Source organism: Nematolebias whitei, chromosome 15 (genome assembly GCF_014905685.2).
Source record: "Nematolebias whitei isolate Nwh7 chromosome 15, NemWhi1, whole genome shotgun sequence".
Classification (NCBI taxonomy): Eukaryota; Metazoa; Chordata; class Actinopteri; order Cyprinodontiformes; family Rivulidae; genus Nematolebias; species Nematolebias whitei.
In genome coordinates, this window is record NC_056512.1 from 31,217,671 (window position 1) to 31,236,208 (window position 18,538).

At 39.0% G+C, this 18,538-nt stretch overlaps 1 protein-coding gene across 1 annotated transcript in view; it reads right to left on the reverse strand.

Moving 5' to 3' along the window:
* sun1b (Sad1 and UNC84 domain containing 1b) overlaps positions 1-17,594 on the reverse strand; it is a gene marked incomplete in the record, with an annotated part of 31,786 nt that extends 14,192 nt beyond the window's left edge. Inside the window, 7 exon segments of the mRNA XM_037688986.1 lie at positions 1-100; positions 435-569; positions 715-957; positions 1,493-1,740; positions 4,535-4,723; positions 15,486-15,583; positions 17,397-17,594. Coding sequence (XP_037544914.1) covers positions 1-100; positions 435-569; positions 715-957; positions 1,493-1,740; positions 4,535-4,723; positions 15,486-15,583; positions 17,397-17,543 — 1,160 coding nt within the window.
* Positions 17,595-18,538: the final 944 nt, after the last annotated feature.

Consider the following 18,538-nt stretch of genomic DNA (forward strand, 5'->3'; position numbering starts at 1 on the left):
TGGGAAGCAGTCTGCTTAAACAGCCAAAGTTTGGACATACTCGAGGACGCTGATTGTCTCACTGAGTCCCAAAACGATGCTAAAATACCTGCCGACACACCTGTCCATAAAAGCACTGTTAGTCAAAACTGAGACTCGGTTCACAGCTAGAGACAAAAAGCTGAAAAAGATATTTAGAAACTTTTAGGGAGGAAGCAACGCTACTGACAACGAAATTCCCTTGAAAAACAATAATAACCTGAGAGAAGCAAAAAGGAAGCAGAGTGATCAAATACCAGGAAAGAGTTATTAAGGAAAAAGAATGGATGTGACAAAACACAATAGTAATGAGAACCGAGTTCTGGCAGTAATCAGGATGGATGAGTTTCAGATAAGCATCTAAAATCTCTATGGAAGAGATGACTAAATGATGAGTAAAAAAGATTTGTGTGTACCTTTTGCAGATGAGCTCTTGACCCAGGAACCCAACCGGACCACACTACTGAAGAAAAGAGAGACTAAGGACACAGTGGGTGCCAGGGCTTGTTTACTGTAGCGCACACACGAGTTGCACACTGACATCAGGACACCTAAAGAGAAACACAACTACTGATTACAATCGTATTAGAACAACTTCATAACAACATTTTAATCGTAAAAATAAGAAAAGCTAACCATTTAACACACAAATGAACAAAAAAGCTTTCAGTTCAGACAGACTCGAGAACCTCTCACCTGTCTTGTTCTTCCGACTTCTGTCTCTGCTATAAACACTGGTGACAGGTGAAAACGAGGCAGAAGAAGCATCACTGGAGAGCACCGCTGCTTGAGATGATGACGACCGTGTGATATACGAGTCCGTTTTCTGGGAATGTAACGAGCAGTCTCTGCAGATGTAACCATTAGCGAGGAACGTGTGGGACTCTGATATGCTGGCGTCACCATTTACTCCTGATGAACTGTGGCAGGAAATCTGCCCTGAGAGATGAGATGAGTGAAGCACACAATGAAGTCATTTAACCAGAAACATCAGAGGAAACTGATGAATTAATTACTATTTGGAACACCGATAAAATTGCAAGGAAATACACTACTTGATTATAATACAACACCAACAAAAACTGAGATATTTTGTTAATAAACCCAACGTATCTGCTTTACATACATATTTTGAGAGTTTATTTACTAAAACATGCTGGATAAGCAGCCAAATTATATTATCTGCTAATAAACTATACTTTCATTTGCTTCCATAACTTTTCATTGTCCTTGTTTTAAAATTAAACTCACTGAACCACTCTTTTTTCCCCTCAACATTTTCAGTATTCCCATGTAGATCTTCAGTTTCATTCTATTTTAATTAAAACTCGACTAAGAAGAAATGACTTTTGTTAGTTACTATAAACAAGTTGAGGACTGAAATTCAAAGCTGGATCACAATATTCCTTTAACAAAACTTTAAAAAAAAGGGAACCCTGAAAAAAACACAACTTTTGTGATTGCATGAACTGACCCCACTGTCCATCCACAGTAGCTGTATGGGTGGTGGTGGTGACTTTGCGTTGTTTCAGGTGAGACTGTTCATAAGCTGATGGGACCTGAGAGACTTCAGACGTTCTGATGCTTTCCTGAATACTTCTGCTGTTGTCAATCGGGGTACTAGCAGCAGAGAAGGACAGGGTTTGTCTTGGCGTGGCAAGCTGGCTCAGGGATAAAGACAGGGAGCTGGAGGTGGACTGCTGCCTTCTGCTTCTAGATGTCCTAGGAAGATACAGATAGGACACATGAGCTTTGGGAGGTTTAGAAGTGGAGGTATGTTGTCATGAATGCAACATACTAATGTTGTAATACTAATACTAATGCTGAATTGAAAACAGTAAATAACAAAATCATACAGCTCTCAAGCATACAAAAAAAATTAATTAATTAGTCTTTATTGAAAAGGCAGATGGCACTAAAGTCATTTTTGGATTGTCAAGTGTAGCACGACTGCTTCGCCCTAATTTGAATCTACATGGTCTTGGTGAGTTTCCATACAACTGAGTGCCGCCTCAACGTGGGCGGGATCATCATAGCAAGACAAGGCTGTTTGATGGCTCTTCTGATATCATTTTTTGGCGACACCCAACAATGGAGGGCATCTAAGTAATGGTATGGCTGTGCTCGGCCTATGGTTAGCCATACACAAGCTAAAAGTGATGCAGTGTTTCCCCTACCATTATTCAAAGAGGGCGCCCAACCCTGCCTCCCCACCCTCCACACAGCTCCGCTACTTCCAGACCGGAAGCAGAGATTTTAGAAGCTCTGTATACTCCAACCACGAGAACTGTGCACAATATAAACATAGCGCCATGCTAATACCCCAGGACAACCCACCCCGACAACTGCCAGCACTACTGTAGCGTTATGTTAACTACCCTAGGTAGCACTACGTTAACCAAACTAACAGTGGCATAAGTTTGTCATACTGATGTCAACCAAAACTTTATGTACGCACAAAATTTTCATCATATGCTGGCATGTTGTTGATAAGTTAGGCATAGGTTCCAGGTATGTGACAGGTAAGTTATGCACAAGTTCACACACGTTACATGTGCATGTTACACTCATAAGTTGACATACTGTATGTCTGAAACCAGCTGAGCAATTGTGAAGTGTTCAAGTAACTTATTTCTAACCTATGAGCAACTTAATTTTAACATATCTGTAATTTACACCAGACGTTTCCACAATATATTGTAATATCTGAGCTTTAAAAGGGTAATGTTCTGGGTTCTGAGGGGAGAGGAGGTTGGGGTGTAGGTGTGTGGGGCAGACAAAGGAGGAGCAATGCGAAGACATAGAGGAGAGTGAGGGAGCATCAAGTGTTAATTATTTTGGTTAAAATTGTGTCCAGTGTGAGTTGCAGCTCTGACAGCAGTTTGTGTTTTGTTCTTGTTACATTAGTAATGGCTCTGACAGTGCACAGTTGGCTCTGGGTCACGTTCTTTGCACATTGAAGGGCATTAGAGTATATTGAAATATTCAATATAGCTGATGACCCTGGAACTTACTGAATGAGTTTATAAATTACAGCTAGCTTATTTGCCATTGTTTTGGAGTTCAGTTATAAATAGAGTGCAAATGATTGGCAACTCATCACCCCTGATGGATTCATGAGGGCAGAGGTTCACAACTATCATCACAAAGGATCCTGTCGCAACCTTCTTTATCGCAGCTTTTTTTGTTTGTTTTCTTCCATGGCATATTGATCAGTGTAAAATTAATGACTGGGGGGTGCAGAGTGCAGAGAGCTGCCCATATACATCTAATGTCACATTTATAATGTGGCTGCACAGAAGTCTGTTGGAGTCAGTCTCCCCACCATCACAGACATCTACACCTCCAGATGCAGGAAGAGGGCCACCTGCATCATGAAGGACCCCACTCACCCAGCACACACACTTTTTGTCCCACTCCTCTCAGGAAGGAGGTTGAGGAGCATTAAGTGTAGAACCACTAGACTGAGGAACAGCTTCTACCCTGAGGCTGTTAGACTCATTAATCTCTAACCAGAATAATCACTGTGAAAAAAATCACATCATGTTGCTGCTGATCTGTTTCAATGTTGATGTGTTCATGCGTGCTCATCTGCTCACACAGACTCATGTTCATGTTTGTGCTGATGTTCGACGTAATGTTTTTATGTTATGAGTGCTCAGTGTATATTTTGTTGATGTTTTTCTTAGTTCATATGTTAGAGGTTATTACAATTTTTCTTTTATATTTTATTGTTGGATGTAACTGGGATCCTGTGTACATAATTTCGCTCCACCACATGTACCACATGAGGTGTGAATGACAATAAAGAAACTCTGACTCTGATAATCGCAATATGCGTATACATAATTTGAACAAGTCCGGTGCAAGTTACACTAACGTTGCAAATAAGCTCTGATTATTTTTCAGTTTACACCTAACTTAAGTGACTTACACCAACATGTTCATCTTTATTTTTTCATTTGCAGGAATACGCTGATGCTACACGTGACACTTCACTGTGTGACAGGGCCTTAAGCCCATTTAATAATGCCCCCACCATGATGAACAACAACTTGCTGCATATTGTCTACAGCTACATGCATTTAACATAGCCTTGAATGTGTAGATATTATTCTTTGACAAAGGCTGGGTCTAGCACCTTCTCAGTCCAAAAAGGACTAAAACAACACATGACAAACTAAATCATGAAATGATGGTTTTCCCCAACATCATATAGCCCAAACTCCTCTTATTTGAGCTTCTACTTTAAGCTAATTTAATCAACTGTGTTCCTCTTAGCTCCTGAATGTGCTCCTTCCTTATCTTAGTAGCCTTCCAATTCTTAAAGGACTGAGTATGTGAGGATTCAATGCAAAAAGGAAGAAAAACCTGAAAAATCAGAGCTTGATCAGTTTATGAACTTTGTAAGTATAGATATCATGGGAGCTCTGATAAATCTGTTTGACTCCATTAGCAGCCACTGAAAAAAAAAACCGGTGTGAGATGAAGAGAAAGTGATTATAGATCAACTCACCGTGTCTCCCTCTTGGTGCTGCTGTAGCTGCTGCTGTGGCTCTGGGAGTGATCTGCCAAGCTTTCACCGCCATAATGACTGGCACCGCTCTGCAGACGCAGACTTCGCCGTGACATTCTGGGCGACTCGTAAACAGGAGCGATCTGGTGCTCCTTCTCAAACTCTAATGCTGCAGTGGAGTAGCTGGAACTAAGGAAAGAGGGAGAACAAAAGAACAGAAAGTGCAAAAAAAAAGTTAAACACTAAAAACAACAACATGAGGTACAGCATGACAATTAAGAGGAAATGCATTGAAATGCATTCAAAGACAAACATGAAGTGCATTAAGTCTTAACCAAAAATCATTACTAAAAGAGGCATATCCCACACTTCTATTCCTGGTTCCTCATCGTCAACAAGTTAAGTCCATGGAGGTCTTGTTTTCTTCTTCAAATGAAAACACGCAGTTGCTTTTTTTTTTTTTGTATAGCTGTGACACTGCTGTTCCCTGCACTGGGCAGCGTTCCTAACAGGAAATGACTCACTCACATGAGAGAGAAAAGACCAGAGAACAGGCACAGTTTGTTTCTGAGAGTAAAACTGAATAAATATAACAAGTAAACTGCCTCAAGTATGCAAGTAAAATGGATAAAAATAGTGCTACACTCACTGAAATTTCAAACCAAAGTTAAGTGGAAACACACCATGTACATTTTGTGCCATGCTTTGCTTGGACGCACAACGCCACACCCACCTGGCAGAGACACACTTGACTAACTGGCAACACAGAAGCAACATTTCTTCATGAGTTACTACAGTTTCTCTTAACTGTTCTGGGTAAAAAATAAAACCCCTAATGTATCCCACTATAACAGCAGATTAAATTTCAAACAAGCATTGCTTACAACTGTTGTAACAAAAAATTGTCTCGGTCTGCATTCAGACAGAGAGTGGGCACTACAGTTATATTTTGTGAGAATATAGAAAATGAACATACACCTGAAATGAAGGGACCATAGCTGTGTACACAAATGCTATTGGTTTTATAGTACAAGGACAGTTTTGCATGATGGCAAAATCTTGCACACAAACATGTTACTGTAGCTTACTAGCTGAGCTGTAGAGTGAATATATGAATGTGTCACATGGGTCTGTGTCTCTAAAAGTCGAGGATTACGCAGTCCTTGTGAGAGCCAATTATGTGATTTTGTCCTGAGTCTACCTCCTGCCTGCTGAACCAACTGGCTCACATGAAAACAGAACTGGTGCAGCTTCTTTCCTCTCCGACTGATCTGAAATTCCCCTTCTGCAAAGCTTTATCAACAAATACTGATACAGACTTAGAGTTTGTCTGAGTTGTAGAGAGAACCACAAATGACCTAAACCAAACAAAATAAATAAATAACTGTAAACTGTTCAATCTTTTAACTGTACTGGGGGAAAAACAGCAGAGTCGGTGGCAACATGATCAAATTTTGACATTGCCGCAGCCCATTTTGCAAAAATGTGAAATGCAAATATTAAAAGAGCGTTTTAGAGCAGAGAGAGAGAACTAGCTTTTAAATGTTATCTCACACATCTTAATCCCACAGCAGGGCTGAATGAGTCCAAGAGCAGATAATCCAGTCTGTCTGATCTGCAGTGAAAATGCATGATGTACATTTTCTAGATGCATCATGAGCTAAAACAACCTTGTTCATGTGTTTATAAAACCTCACATTTCAGTGGTAACAGCGCCGTCTGAGGTGCTGAGACAACATTGGAGGGCAGGGCAGAATAAACAAATATATCTGTCTGTGTCGCATGCAGCCACACACAAACTTTAATACAAACTTCTGCTCTACTTAGGAAACAAGAACTTTTTGTTTTTACTGCTCAACACATCCTTTAAGTTTCTCAGAATAAAACCTGTGTCCTCTGAAATGATAATCACCACATTTTTAATAGATTAAAACACTGTTAACAATATAGCTAATGTTATAATCTCAGTCCCTCCTTTTTAAAGTTATAAACAATCTTTATTTAGTTTACAAACTCTTCATTTGATGAGGGTATCCATTCCAAACTGAGCTGTGTCACTCTTCCCCCAGGCGGCTCTCACAGCCCACATTAAATGACATAAATAGAAATGCACACTCTCCTTTCAGAGCCGAGCACATAAGACACGTGAAGACCGAGATAAACACAGCAGAAAGAAAGATCAATCTTATTTATGCAACACCAAATAATAAGGGTTGATTTCTCACACGTTTTTAATTAATTAGCAGATACCATGATGCACGACAACAAACAATGACCAAGCAGCGTGTTTTCAATTAAAAATGTGTTACAACACATTAAAAACAAATTAAAAACTTGAATAAATATATTCAATTGGGTTTTATTACAAAGTCCTTAAAACAACAAAAGCTATAAAATATCTAGGTGAACAAGTGATTATATTTATTCCTCACATTCTATGACGGCTGTTTCAGTACAAGCTGAAATATTTTGAGCAGTTTTAAGTAATATTTGACAAAGTATTCGGTGAGAAAATAAAAGGCTAATTGAATTTATTCTACCTCTATGACAACTGCAACATCCTCAAATCTTCCATTCAGTTTTTCTACCCAGTGACTAAATCTTAATTGATCTAATCAACGTAATCAATGTGTTCACATGACTGAGGAGAATCTGTCAGTGAAGTAAAACAAGCTTCTTATGAGGAACATCTTTTCACCAGCTCAAGATAATCGTAATGTGAAAAAAGTAAGAATTTAAATTTTTCACAGTTGCCATAAATATTTAAACTAGCGTAACCATTTTTTTTTTTAAACAAAAAGTGAACCAATTATACAAAAACGCTGATTACAGTCAGAGCCAAACTGAAGTTTACTTTCGAGTAATAATAATATTTGCTCTCTGATTTCCCCGTTTAAAAGATGTGATATTTCTGTCACCACTGATACATTTTCATGTTGCTTCTGCACATGCAAACCAAAGCAAGATTATCCTTCTTGAATAATTTCTGGAAAGACTGTGACTTTTATTGTGTAGGACTAAAATACAGTACTGTAGATTTATACAAATATAGAAAACAAATCTATTGCATCCTGCAAAAAACTAACTCTACTGAAAAAAAACTTACAAAGTATGATGGATCTACTAAGCCTGTAGTGATCAACTCTATTATTGTAAGCTTACTACTGGTTTTGTATGGAAAAAATAACTCAAATTTCAGAAATTATAGGTTTTGTTTAAAACATCTATGAACATATTGACAAAACCATACAAGAAAAAAAATTTCTGCTGATAACTCCTAACACTTTGCCATTTGTTAGTCTACAGCAGTAATCTGTCATACACACACTATAAACTGGCTACCATTTGTGAGACTCACACATATTTTACATCGAGATTATAGGAACCACGTGGGTTGTAAATTTCAGCGTCAAAACCAAACATGTGGTTACAAAAGTGTTTTCTAAAGGTTGCCAGAAAGTCTTTAACTTCTCATGCAAACAAAAACACCACAGGATAATGCTTCCAGATGGGACTTGGAGAAAGAGCAAAACTTGTTACTTGACAAAACAACTAAGATAACTAAATGACGTCTAAACTTCTGCACAAGCATGTGCAACAAATAAAATAAAAACATGAGATTAGGTACTAGCATATAAATTAAATATAAGTGAGTACATTGTCTTTTTTTTACCTCAGCTGTAACATCTTAGGAATTTTGCAAGCTCACACATGGTTAGATCAGTGCCAACAGTAAAACATTTCAGGGGGATGAGATGTTGTAATTCAGCTAAGACGATGCAACAAGGGCTCTGAAAATGCTTGTTTGCTTTTTCACATTCAGCCTCTGAAAAATCTGTGTGGAAAAAGGACAGAGCACAACACCCACTTCCTTCCTGTTTCCCCACAGAGTCCCAAGTGGACAAAGTCTTGTTTTTTCTTTCTCTAAAATACTAAGGCCTATACTAAGAAGTTATATTGAACAGTCTAACAAAGTTAAGTCTGGTCCTCTGGACCAGTCTTAACTTTTTTTTTTTTTGCTACCTGGATTACTGAGCATGCATCAGGATATATTGAACAGTGACTTATAGACCAAGCATAGAGTCTTAAAATTTATTTCCAACCATCTCTGGGAGAGAAAGATTAGGACCGTTTCCGGATAGCCTTGTTTTCCCTCCCACTGACAGCACTTCCTTTCCGCTGCGCTCTATAAGTAGCGTAGTACAGTCACCACAATAAAGCACTACAGCATGTTGCTGTGGTTATTATGGAGACCACTAACAACTGCTCTCTAGCTCAGAAAAAACTGACCAGGATCCAAACATGGACAAATGAGTTAAAAAGATGTGACAAAAGAAAACAAGCCAGATGAACCTGAAACACACCACATGTCATCTTTGATGCATGACAGGAGACGGGTAAAATGTTTCTTTTTAGGTCAGCTTCAAATGTAACAAAGACGTGAATTTGTCAGAAGTTAAATGTAAGAACTGAAGCAAAGGGTGCCATCTCCAAAATCCAGCTGCTGTCATGTGCCTGCCAACTGGCCAGCAGTGCACATACTGAAGCATGCTTGAAGCACGTGTGAAAACAACTGACAGGAGGGTGTGCAACAGCTGTCCAACAGACACACAACAGACTCAACTGTAGCTCACAAATACACAACTTTAACACTTCAAACTGTATTTTATACACTTACTCTTGTAGGACTAGGCCTGTCACAATAACAAATTTTGCTGGGCGATTGTCTCAGAAATTATTGTGATAAACGATAATATTGTTTGAAATTTGACATTAGTAATTATTTTCAAATTTATGAAGAAATGTTGATTTCTTTTGCGTGTAGTACCTTTTATTGACCACCGGATGACAGTATAAGACTGTTTGAACTGAAGGATGGGTAGTGCGGGAGTGAGCAGCGTGTCTTTTTAAGAAAAATGGGAAGAAGGCCCCTTGACGTGACAAGGGCAGTCTCTCCTTCCTTTCTTTGGGTTCTCAAAATGGCAGACGCTCAGTGTGGTCTGAGTTCTTTAGCGTAGCATTTTTCACATAAAGCTTTAAAAAAAAAAAAAAAAAAAAAGTTCTCAGCCTCTTTTTGCAGAGAAAAACAACTTTTTACCCAAAGGCACAAATTTCAACTGTGAATTTTGGAGCTTCGACAAGACTGAGTCCCCCCCCCCCCCCCCCCCCCCCCCCCCCCCCAGATCGGCCTGTTAGCTTAGCTCATAGCTTAGCTTCTCAGCTTAGCTACTTTTAGCGAAGACAGAAGAAAAGAAGAGAAGAAACGATAAAGCCGATAAATGAAAATGAGGTCGATAATTTTCATTTATTATGCGATTAATTGCTTTATTGTTCATCGCGACAGGCCTATGCAGGACAATACAGTTTAGAACCACATACAATAAATCATTTCAACTAGTGTGGATCTTTTTTATCTGTAACTGTCTGACAGTTAAATACAATATCAGATTAGGACTCGATCAGTACTTGTATCATGGTTCAAATAACATGAGAAAAAGCAAGATTGACAATCAGAAGCCCCAGCCCCACTGACCCACTTCCACTATCATAAAATATGAAGGCTCTGTCAGTGTGGTGAAATACCCAGTACACACACACATATACACACACACCGCATATACACACCTGATTTCAGAGAGAAATGGGTGTAGTCAACCTGTTTTTCTGGAGGTGGTGCAACTACATTCTCAGACCCTATACACATCAAACAAAGTGTTGGATTATTAACCAGAAATTATTTAATAGAGTGCTATGGTTTGAGGTTCTAGACCAGTTTTGCTGTGGGGTATGAAGTGATTTAAGATAAGGGTGTGGTAAAAAAAAAAAAAGATCATGTTACACATTACGGTGTATGGTGAAGTGCAATGCCTCTGGCATGGAAGACATGCGTTTCTGAATAACAAAAGAAAAGAGCCGAAAATTAAAGTATTTATTTCACTTCAATGCATGACTACACATTAAAATTATTGTTTTGTGATAAATTCAGAAGCCAAACATTTATAATGTTGTCAAGAGAAAATCAAAAAAACTGTAGTAAATCCATCCTTAAATCACACATTTAAAAAGAAACAGATCTGATTGTTACGTACTGGCACTTTGGTAACCGGTTTCCACTTGTACTAAAGACAGGAGAAGTTATCTAACTGGGAACCAGTCTTTATTTGAAATCCCACATGGGCAAAAGGGGAGGGGGAAGTAACACACAAAACTACAGCAGCTCTGGAGGCCCACAAAAGACTAAACAGTACAGAATGCAAAACCAATACATAACATATCCCTTGTAAACCTCCCACAATGAGACGATCACAAACCACAAACACTTCAACTTTAAAATGTTTTTCCAAAGGAGTGCTTCTAACTCCACAAGAACAAACAAACTAAGGAGAGCGGGTGGACTCCCTCATCTCCCAGACTGAACCCTGGGAATTATTCTATCCGAGATAGCAGGTTATATTGAAGGGCGATGGCTGAGTGGGTTCACCACAATAACCAGGAACAAGGAGCATGAAGCAGCTAATCAATATGTCTTCTCTAAATGAGCTTAGTATGGGTTTCAACCATGCAAGACATTGGGCCAGTCTTTACCAACACAGTCACTGGTGTCCATTTGTGTCCTTTACCATAATTTCAAGTGAGGACCTTGTCACCTGCTGCCAAGATCCTCAGCTTCACTTTCCATCGTTTCTCAGCCTGAGTTCTCTGTTGGCGAAGCACAACGTCTCGTCTTATATGGTTTTAGAAGGTCCAAGCCAGTACAAAGCTGTCTCTTGAACAGCACCATTGCTGGAGACACCTTTATTATGGTGTGCAGTGTGTTTCGATAGGACAAGAGGAAAATGCTGAGACAATGTTAAAAGACTGACTACTCTGAGATAACTTGAGTGTGTTTCAAGGTCTGTACAAATCTTTCAGTTAGCCCATTGATAGCTGGATGATATAGTGCCAATTTAATGTGCTAAATCGCTTTTCCCTCCATGAGTGTCTTAAACTTTACAGACACAAACTGTGAGTCACTCTCACCGATAAGTTGCGGTGGTAACCCAAACGGCTGAAGATAGACCTTAACTCCTCAATAGTTCTCTCGGAAGAGGCGCTTTTCATAACAGTAACCTCAGGCCATTTGTTATGAGCGTCAACCGCCACATATAGTTCTTTAATGGTCCAGTAAAGTCTACATGAATTCTTTGTAGGAATGCACGATATAAACGGTATACGGTAGAAACTATAGAAATTTAGCCTACGATATAGATCTGTCTTCTACCGGCTAACTGCAGTAATGCTGTGTCTGATGTAAAATCAGTTTTCAATTTAATCGTTACTTATTTTTAGTTTAAAACTGTGCGTAAGTGGTGTTCAAGTGTAAAATCAGAGCAGTCAGAGTTAATAGTTATTTTTTTGCGTTAAAAACTGTGCACAAGTGGCATTAAAAGTAATTTCTTCGAGAGCTAAGTAGCAAAGCTACAAGCTAGCTACGGGTGGCTTGCCGTAGTGTGGACGTATTCGGACGCATGTGCAAAACGCTGAGTTCCGTCGAAAGTTGTTGTAGCAATACATATCGTGATATGAATTTTATGCATATCGCACATTTCTAATTCTTTGCCATGGTTCCTCTGGCCAATCCCATGGATGTAATGGGGCCAGCAGTGGAGAACGCTGAACATAAGTTGGCTTTCTCCTCAATTGCCACATCCAGACCAGGCCACCAGAAACACCTCCTTGCAATTGTTTTCATTCTCACTATACCACAGTGTCCAGAGTCAAGTTCATTAGACAATCTGTTTCTTAGAGGTGATGGAATGATAACAATAGGTCCACAGTAAGCATCCAGATTGTAGTGATTATTTGGAGGAAACCAAAAACTATACAAATCTTTGTTAAAAAATTTAACCAGCTTAACAGTCAAAGAGAACAACTAAAATTAAAGGCTTGAGAATAATATATTAATTATTTAAGACCTGAGAACCCAAACTAAATCCCTGTGTGTTTCACTTTACACATTCAACTTTACATTTGTTGCAAATATTGCTATATTTATATTATATTCATGTTTATTATATTTTAAAATTAGGGGTACACCGATTGCAGTTTTCTGGTCGATCTCTGATCACCGATTTCTAAAAAGTCTGACCTGCCGATTCCGATTTTGGCCGATACCGATTTTATTTTATAAGTGACACTGTCAGGCGTTTTAAAGTCACAATGCACCTTCAATTTTCTAATATTATTTTATTGAAAAACATACCCTTGAACAATATCCTAGAAACAATACAAACTTGTTTTAACTGGCCATGTGCTTTGAAATATAAATGAAGTTCAGACAATTGTTGTTAAAACTAAAAAAAATTGGCATAAAACTGGTTTCTCATGCATTTCCCAAAATTTCCCTATTTAAAATCTCACTTTTTTATACACCAAACAGTGAGACCGACAATCTAAAGTCTCCCTTTCTATCATCACATATTTCCTGTGCAGATTCACAAAAAAAATAAATCTATTTTGTATTTATTCATAAAGCTGTTCTCCTTGCTGTGTAAAGATCTTAACTGGAAATATTACAAGGTTGGTGGTCCATGCTGCAAGTCTGTATGAACGGAAACAGAGAATAATGGAGGGACTCCTGATTGAGTGACTCAGTGCAACAAACCTTGTCACTGCTCTCTTGAGTTTTGACAACAGATGGACTAACCGTTTCTGTCATCTGACCCTATTCATTTCTGCAAGGCTCTCTTGTGCTCACTCTACACCAAGCACACCCACTCTACACACAAAATCTAAAGTCATTCAGCTGCACCTTTGAACAAGTATCACATGGTACTGTTAATCAGTCTTTCCTGTTTAGACAGATGCTTTACCTTAAGACAAGGAAATGCAGCTTACATTTTACCAGGTTTGTTTCTGAGGAACTGATAATGCTTATCCCTGCAGGTTTGGCAGGCAGATGCAAATAAAAAATGGTGGATCTCTCAACTAGCTAGTCAAGAAGCATAAACTATTAGCGTCATCCTGGGATCAGGGCCATGCTCGTAACTGAGGTTCATTAATAGCTTCTCGGCTGATTGTGGTCAGAGGAACGATTAGCTTGTTCCACTTACTTACTTAATCTGACAGGATCCAGTAGGTTTGTGCATTCTTATTCCTTGGACTCTGTTTTAGTATTTTACCTCGTTTTATATGGCATCTTGATTTGACTGTGTTTATGTCTTTTATTTGATTTAAATTGCTTTTTGTTGGATTATTGTTGTCTGTGCCTTGTATGTGATCTGTCTAAAAACAGGTCTCTCTTGTAAGAGTCCTGGTGACTCAATAAGATTAACCTGTATAAAAATTCAACCTGTATAAAAAGCTTGAATAAAAACAAGCTTACTCATAATACTTCCAAAATGAAAAACTGCATTTCACTTCACTAAAATGCAATCAACGTGCTGTAAAAGCGGCTTAATTATGAAGACACTAACCTGTATTTTGACATTTTGATTCAGCAATGACTAAATCTCAAGAGAAAAACAACTAAAAGTTCAGTTTTCACTGCATCAATGTATTTCTCAAATACAAAAAGGTAAAATAATTTAAAAAATAGGGATTTGACTGTTTAAAACTTGCTTACAAAACTGTAGTCCAGTTTTTTTCCACTTGGGTGGAGATGTGCACACATCACTGAATCCTTGATGATTGTACTTTCCTAGAAGGCACTGCAGTAAACTTAGCACGAGCTTTGTTGAAACTTGATTATATTTTTACGAGACTTTCATACTTTCCTTTAAGACACGAGGGGCCTCTGCCTCTAAGTCACACATTCACTCCTCCACGAGCAACACAAGGGTTAATACTTCTGCTCCAGACTCGCACACCCAAATGCCTTTCTCTGGTTCTAATGGCTGCTGGCAACTACGGTGACAACTTTGAAGGCAACACATTCCTCCACATGCACAGACCTTTCTGACGAAGTGCTGACCACGCCTAGAGCCAAAGATGTGATGAAGAAAAACTGTGAGGAAAAGAAGTATCATCAGAAGGGCAGGAGTTTAAAGAACAGAAGACTGAGATGGCCTTCTTGAATAGGACAATAATAATAATAATAATAATAAAAATTCTAAAGGAGAAAATTATTCATTTATAATCTTTTTGAGGATTCCCAGTTTCTCAGAGCACGTAAACACACAACCAACTGAACTACAAAGCTAACAAGTGGAAACCACAAACTTACAGTTATAAAAAAAGATTAATTGTAAGATATTATGTAAAATCACAACAGTAAAACAGCCGGGGGGGGGGGGGGGGCATCAAAACAAACTATATCCCAACAACAGCGTACAATGCTTCATAAAGATCTTTGTATAAACACAAAACAGAAAACAGGCCAAAATAGTAATGAATGGAAAAAGCTCAGGCATAATGCTGCAGCTCAAAGATGTTTAGTCATATCTAACTGGCTTATTATTAGTTATTGTAAATGTACATTAGTGGTGTGCTACCATTGAGATTAACCTCACTCAAATTCCAAAAGAAAAGAAGACAAAACGGATACTCAGGAAGTTTGTAAAAACTACATAAAGTCTTAAAACTTATCTAAATTGTTTAAAATTCTACATAAAGTTTTCATTCATTTGAGTTTATTTCTGTGTTGCAGCGTCACTAATGACACACATTGTGTGCTACACAGGGGTAGCTGAACCCCTCATTGCCTCTGATGTGTGTCCCATCGGCGTATGAATGTGATAAATTAGTCTCTTTAGAATGAACTGTTCACATAAGTTTTGTAGAGATGTGGTAGAGTGCTGTATGTGTGTGTGGAGGTAAACGAGGGCACAGACTGTGTTGTGAAGTGCTTTGAGTATCTTGGTTTGATAGAAAGGTGCTATACAAGTACAGTACAGTCCATTGATTTATTGCAATGATGTGAACGCTTGTTGCTGCAGCTCTGGTGTACTGCAGCGCAGCTCCGACGTCTCACCTGAGGGAGTAAGTGTAGCCGGTGTTCTCTGGAGCGCACTGTGGAGGTGTATACGCATGCAGCTGAGAAAAATCCATGGTCATTCTTCTTTGTTTAGACTGAAAAAGTTAGGATGTAAGGCAAAGGGCTCCTTTAGTCACAGCTGGCATGACAAGGAAAAAAACTAACTTCTAAACACACCAACAAAAATAATGCATACACTACTTTGTTCAGTCTGTCTCTTGGAGGTAAAACTGTTGTGCTCAGTTTCTGCCAAGTTAACCAGCACACTGACAACTGACCAAACTCCATTAGATATTCCTGTAAATCACTGACGAACTTCCTGCCTTAGTTAGAGCTACAGAACCCCGTCAGAAAGCGCCTGGTGCAGTCAGAACCTAATGAGAATGTCTGCATTCCTTTTCCTCAGAAACAACAATGCCACTGTGGGCAAATTGGCTGACCTCTTCCTCCATGCTGGCTCTGGCTGATGGAAGACTCGGACATCAGTGAAGAAATCAATGACCTGCCTCTTCTTCTCGGGCGGGAAAACAGAACTCGGTGGCTGAGAGACAGGATGATCCTCTTTTCTGTTCAACAGACTAACCAACAGGACACGGAGTCCTTCAGAAGTGTCTTGAGTCAGCTCAGTGTTATGAAAGCTCTGGGAAACAGCCCAGGGGTGGAGCGAAATCTGAAGTATCGGGCGGGAAGCAACTGTCCTGAGGGTTGAGCCTCTCTGAGCAAACGGTTTTAAGGAGACAGGCTGTGCAAACACCAAACTGCTGTTAAGACTTACAACTTCCCTGTATGACTTACATCTAATACAGCAATCCTGCAATAAATCCTCTTTACTCTTAACAGTTTTGATTTCACTTTATGGTCAAGTTAGAAGAAACAGCTGCAAATCTGGACTTGACAGATGTTTCTATTACAGTATTTTGGTATCAACCATTAAAAAAATCTCATAACAGTCGAACAAAGATAAATACACTTTACATACACAGCTCTTCACTACCTTTAAATTACGCAAAGAGATTAAAAACAGACTATTTGCCTTATGCAAAAATAAATAAATAAATAAATCCACCACCAAAATCCCAGAATATAATCCTTATCAAATGTTCCGTCTCCAAGCCAAAATGGAGGGTTAAAGATAAACAAACACCCAAAGCTATGGGGGAGTGCTTAAATATAGCCAGGATTAGTCTTTCCCCTCCAAATGCCGATTTGTGCAAAAGCTGAATTAAACAACAACCTCCTGCAGGGCAGTAACTGAGCTCATTCATAAAGAGACAAACTGCACAACAACAACCTAAACACTCACATGTAGCAGGCAATACAAAGGCAGCTTTCAGTCAGGACGTGTTGTTTTGCTGCGTCCTTTACGCAAAACGCGTGCGACGTGCCAACAGCTGCGCCTGGACGAGTGCTCCAGACTCGCGCAGTTTAAATTTAAACATATTTACTGTCAGTATAACAACACGCCGAACTCTAGAACAACATGTAGGAGCCCTGCTGCCGTTCTCACGTTGCCCAGGGCTAAATTTGTCGCTGAATGTTTTCAGAAAACTGCGCAGACTTCCAGGCTTCACGCACCGACACGTACCCATATCATCTGCTCCAATACGTGTTTATCTAACATCTCAATACAAACACACACTAATAATGACCCTGAAATAAATAAAACTATACATTTAACGGTCTGTAAGCACGCGGATTGATACAAACAACCAGAAATAATAGCAAGGCCTTTTTGCTTTCGCTGTCAAATTGTCGGTAAAGGAGCGCAGCAAGGACACGTTATATCTAAATATAACCCAGATATTTACAAGAAATAACTTCATCTACAGGATAATCATATTAGGGTGTAAACTTGCCCGCGTGTTTAGAATCCATGCTGTTATTATTATTTAAAATCCAGAGGAATACAAAGGAATAAAATCCGCTCTTTGCGCACGGATCCCGGAGTCTCTTCAACACAGATCCTGCACCTTGTTTCCTGACAAACACCGCAAAGTTTACAAGTAGCTGCTTCAGCTGCAGCACAACAAGCCTGGTTCCAAAATGGCTTCCCATGCGTAACAAAGCCACAAGGATCTCTCCCGAGCTGATCCTCCCACTTCCAGGCCCTCCATTGTCGGACAGCGCGCTCACTTTAAATCAGGAACTGTTCACAGACCTGCTGCACGGACAGCAGATTATATAATCTCAGATTGCATGCATTAAAACTGAGCCTTCTCAGAAGGAATTCATTGAAGGAATGCACGTCGCCCGCCGCCTTTAATGCCAGAGGTTTAAGATCATCTAATGTTGAGAAATAACTGAGTTGTAACAAAACGCTCAGAGTGAATGACTCTCAGCTAAATTTTAGCTCCTTATCTGTAAAACTGACTGAGTTACAGCCATGCATGTTGATTAGCTGTGGGGCGGCCACCTTGGACTGATTGTCTCAAATTGTTGGTACATCCGATGATTATTTCCTGGCAGTTTCATTTAAATTCATTAAGTTGTTCATGAGAGATTTTGCTAACAGACAAACAGAATTTATTCCAGATAGTTATTGACAAAATTCAAAACAATGATCTTGTGCAAAATGTTAGCAATCAAAAATGTGTTGGGGAATTTGTCTCAGCTATTGCCACAGCAAATTTCAAGTAAATATCTGTAAAATCATCCAATCACTAATGCAATATTTTGTTAACAGAGACACACATGCATGAGCAAACATTTTCATGAGATCAGCTCAGTGCCTATTATACTTCATCTTTAATATATCCAGAACATCCTTACATGCAAACACAAACATTTAGACTGCAGAGAGGAGAAATTAAACTAAGATGTTCAACTTTAAAAGTTCAAACAGCAACAACAAAAAATAACTTAAGTGATTTTACACTCCACAAACTGATTTTAGTAAATACACAACAGTAAATGGACTGTACTTATATAGCACCTCTCCATCTAATCAAGGTACTCAAAGCGCTTTACAACACAATCTGTGCCTCGTTTACCTCCACACACATGTTCATACAGCACTCTACTACACCTCTACAAACATAATCTGAATGTGT